We start from the raw sequence: 4,486 nt of genomic DNA, 5'->3' as shown, positions 1-4,486 counted from the left end.
GGGGCTGGCCGGGGCCGGGGCTTGGGGGGCGGGGCTGGGGGGTGCGCCTCCGGGTAACTGTAGTGGCCTGGTGCTGCCGGGCGGAAAAAGGGGGAGGAGAGAGCCGGTCAGTGGCAGCACCCCCCATCACCAACCCCTGCACTCCCCCCACGGCAGCCCCGCCCGCGTCCCTCCCACCAGAGCCTGAGGCCTCTTTCCTGGGCCCCAGCCCCACCTGCAAAGAGAACCGAGAGAAGTTAGTGCCCCAGGACGCCCTCCCGCTTCGCCCTCCAAGCCCGCCACCGTTGGTGCCCTAGAAAGAAGAAATGAGCGGGTGGGGCACTGCGTCTGAAGGAGAGAAAGGGGCGTGGGAGGAGAGAACGCGAGCGACAGCGAGGTGGGCGTCCCTCTGTCACAGGAAAGGGAAAGAAAGATCCAGGCATCTGTTAAGAGACTTGGAGGGTTAGTGGAAAATTACTGCTGAGACCTAACTCCCCCAAACCCCAATTCTAAAGTCAACAGGCGCCTTGATCTCTAATCTCCCCCAGCTCCAGTCCCAGGAGACCTGACCACTGAGATGGAGCACAGGGCAGTCCCTGTGCCCAAGGTCAGATCAGAACCACCCCTATCTGGTTGGGCCGGATAGCATCTTTTATTTACTGCATCTCTCCATGAGGCCGCTCTTCCCAAACTCCAACCCACCGCCTGCCTACAGGACTCCAGGCACCTGAGAACTCCGTCTCCTCAGAGCCCCTGGTACAGAGGAAGGCCCCCAGAAGGTACTTTGGGACTGCCACACACCCTGTGCAGTGCATTCAGAGGAGCCTGTGTGCACGGCTTCCCAAGGAAGTGGCTCCTAGGCTCAGAAACTTCCCCAGCCCTTGGCCAGCCGTACCTGTGTTGGCCCTGATGGAAGCTGGGTAGCTTACTGCCCGGCCCCGCTCGGCAGTGACGGTCACCACGTATTCTACACCTGGCATCAGGCCGGTCAGCAGCGTCCCGTCTGCCTCAGAGGGCACTTCCAGCCGCACCCTCTGGTTGCCAGCACTGACGTAGGACACCACAAACCGGTCCACTTCAGCCTGGGGGCGCAGCCAGTTGAGCTCCAGTGTGGTTGGTGTCACAGCCACCACGCGGAGGTCCTGGGGGCCGTCAATCACTAGCCAGGTCAGAGAGAGGAGGCATCAGGTGGGAGTCTGGTTCTCGGTTACCAGCTGTCCTGCTAAGAGCCTTGCCCCCAGCCAGTCCCTCCCCTCTGCCCTCTTGGAGGGCATATCCCAGCCCCCCCTTTTCAAATCCATTCTGCACCCATGACACCCCACCCTGCAACAGCCCCAGCTCTCACTGGTGGTGATGGTCTTGGAGGCAGGAGGGCCCCAGTTAGTCCCTCGAAGGGCACGGACAGTGACCTGGTACTCCTGACCAGGGGCTAATCCTCTCTGGTCATAGGCTGAGGCAGAGCTGGGCACCCGTGCTGTGAATGGGGGGCTCGTCCCCTCTGTCTGCAAGAGAGAAAATTCTGGGTGGATCAGAGCTGCCACTCACCCCTGCTGCTCAGTGCCCCTGATCCCTTCTTTCCCCAAGGTCTAGGCAGAGTCAGCATGAGATTGTGTAGAACTTGGCCCTTTACAGCTGGGGAGCATGGGTGGTATCAGCAAACACATCTAGAACACCTACTCCATGCCAGCTCCCGTTCAAGGCAATTTACATGTGAACTCACTCAATTCTCTTAAGAATCTAATGAGGTAGGTCAGATTATTCCCATTGGACAGATGAGGAAACTGATGTACAAAAGTATTTAGTGGTTTGCCCAAGGAGGCAGGGATTTAAACCCAGGCAGTGCGACCTCAGAGTCCCCTCTTATGGGGACTACCTTTTTAAAAAAAAATATTTATTTACTTATTTGACTGCTTTGGCTCTTAGTTGTGGAATGAGGACCTGGCCTTGAGGCATGTGGGATCTTAGTTCCCTGACCAGGGATTGAACCCAAGTCCCCTGCATTGGAAAGCAGATTCCTAATCACTGGACGACCAGGGAAGTCCCTGGGCACTGCCTTTTGAGCCTGTTCATCAGCTGTCTGTCAGAATTCTACCTGACACACGCCAGGACTCTCTTTCTGGCTTTCCTCCGGCAATCCTGACCCTCTGGGCATGAGGAGGCTTCTCATAAATCCGTTCCTGTCATAACAGGTGAAGCAGATGAGGGATACCACTTCAAGTCTCACTTCCTCCTTGAGGCAGCTGCCCCAGCCTGAGCCTTCCCCTAGAGACACCTGTTCCTGCCTGTGTAACTTGGGTGTGACCCACATCGTGACATTTCCTTTGAGGTATTTTCCTTGTCTTTTCAGCAGGGTTGTAGGCCCCTCAAAAACAAGGCCCACCTGCTCAGAGTTCCACAAATATGTTTCCTGAATTTGTACCTGGCATCATTCTGGGTCCTCGAGACACAAAAATAAGAGATATGATCCCTGTCTCCTCAGAGAGCTCATGCTCTAGTAGCTAAATGTGTGGCCACGTTTTACATTTTATTAGATCCTTAACCCAAATCTCTGTGTGTAGTCCATGCCTGTGAGAGAACAAACCCCATTTAAGTATACCTGTAAAGTGTTATGATTATTTGCAGGAACCCCACAGAAAATCTGCCAGCCCCTGCTCCAGGCAGGGTCTCCTGGAGTGCCAGCCTCTGGGGAAACAGGAGGAATGGACGTCTGGGAACAGCTCAGCATTTCGCTGGGCCATCTAGCTAGAACAGCTAATAAGGACGCTCTGTTCTGCTTTGCTATGTTGGCTGTGATGGGGACACCTCCATTCAGCCAAGTAGGATTGGAAATTTCAAAAGGTACTCTCCTAAACCAAGAGAACTGCGAGGAAATCAACACAGTAAATACTAAAGTATAAAACCAGATGAAGGGCCACGTAGAGACTTCTGGGTTGAGGATGAAGTGAAGCTTTGTTAGAGTTTTCTTGGCTGAAAAGGTTTTCTGGGCATGCAGGATCTTCATCTCTCTCTTACTCACTGCCCTAGAATATCCCAGCCTGGGAGGCCTTGGATGGGTGTCTACTCAAGGCCTTATGAGGCCTTTATCCTTCCCCAAACCTTCTCTCTCTCTCCCTTTACTCCCCCAACCCACCACCACCAACACACACACCCATACCCCTTGAGTGCTTCCTGATGATGTCCGGTCCTTCCAGGGAGACAAGCCTATCCCTAGGGTACCTTCTCCCTTCAGGTCACCTACATGAACCTTTTAGACACTTTGAGATCCATCTGGGAACAATCCCCTGAGAAGTTATACTGCCAGTCTAACCCACATCTCTCAGCACCACCTGTCTGGTCTGAGGCTGGCTCTCTAACCAGAGTCTGGCAGCTGATTCGGCCCCTTCATGATGGTTTGGCTGTTTCACTGATGTCCTTGGCAAGTTTCTAACTCTATTCTCGATATTAACCTCATGGCCCCAGGTGGAGGGCTCCACCTTGGCTGGCCCCTGGAGCTCACCTCACCCTCATCCTCTTTTTCAGACCAGACCCGAACACAAACTTTTCTGAGGCTGCAAGTTCCTGTGTCCCAATGAAAATGTGACATAGCCCCAGTTTCCAGTCTGTGGAATACATTCAAACTGGAAACACCTGGATGTCTTTCTGTTCGGGGGTTCACCTCCCTCAGTTTCTTCAAGCTTTGTCTCACATTCATAGAAGACCTTGCCTTTTGCAAAACAGCAGCATTCCTTGGACAAAAGAGCAGTGGTCCTTGGACTTGGGGTACATGAGAATCACCTGGGGGCATGTTATGACGCAGGTTACCGGGCTCTTCCCCCTACAGCTTCTCATTCAGCAGATTGGGGGGCAGAGTCTGACAGTTTGCATGGCTAATGCTCCAGCTGATGCTAATACTGCAGGTCCAGGGAGCACACTTTCAGAACCGCTGAGCGTAGCCGTGCCACGTATGCAGGGAAAAGAGGAATGTTCCTCTTCTGTGTTTTGAAAATCATTCCAATAACTAGGTGTGTCCCTTGGCCAGGAATAGCAGAGTTTGAGTTTTGAGAGAAAAGTGTTTCTGGAAAAGGGAAAAGGATAAGGTAGAGAGAGAGGCTTCTAGGAAGATGGCAGTGGCCAGAGGGATAGCCAGCTACTGAACGCACTCTGTGCCAACAGAAATGGATACAGAGTGCTGGCCAAAGGCAAGAGACACAATCCCAGAGGCCAGCCACAAAAAAGCGTAGAAAACATAGTCAGAGGGCCAGCGGCACAGGCTGATGTGGAGTCCAAGGGAGGTGTCTGGGGACCAATTTTACGGGAGCATTTTCCACACCCAGGATCAGGGAGAACCTAAAATGTGATGGAGGCCCATACCCAGTGCAAAGCAGATGAGCTGAGAGCATGGCCAAGCTGGACACAGGCTAGCTGGATCCCCCCGGGCCCCACAAAGAGGGAGAAAGCCCAGGGCTCCTCCTGGGAGATTGTGCCTCTGGAGAACACCAAGGATGAGGTCATATTTACTAAGAGCAGG

The 4,486-nt window shown here is 53.7% G+C and overlaps 1 protein-coding gene across 1 annotated transcript in view; it reads right to left on the bottom strand.

The window, feature by feature from the left end:
- The window catches only part of TNXB (tenascin XB), a 44,649-nt gene that overhangs the window by 25,406 nt on the left and 14,757 nt on the right, over positions 1–4,486 (bottom strand). The window contains exons 7-8 of the mRNA XM_010833549.1: positions 1,325–1,481; positions 875–1,138 (exon numbers count right to left, since the gene is read on the bottom strand). Of these exons, the coding sequence (XP_010831851.1) occupies positions 875–1,138; positions 1,325–1,481 (421 nt within the window). The remainder of the gene's footprint in view (positions 1–874; positions 1,139–1,324; positions 1,482–4,486) is intronic.

The sequence above is a fragment of the Bison bison genome, unplaced genomic scaffold, assembly GCF_000754665.1.
Source record: "Bison bison bison isolate TAMUID 2011002044 unplaced genomic scaffold, Bison_UMD1.0 scf7180017863706, whole genome shotgun sequence".
In the NCBI taxonomy this organism is placed as follows: domain Eukaryota; kingdom Metazoa; phylum Chordata; class Mammalia; order Artiodactyla; family Bovidae; genus Bison; species Bison bison.
The sequence above is the reverse complement of the archived record's forward strand: the minus strand, read 5'-3'. Positions and strand labels throughout refer to the sequence as shown.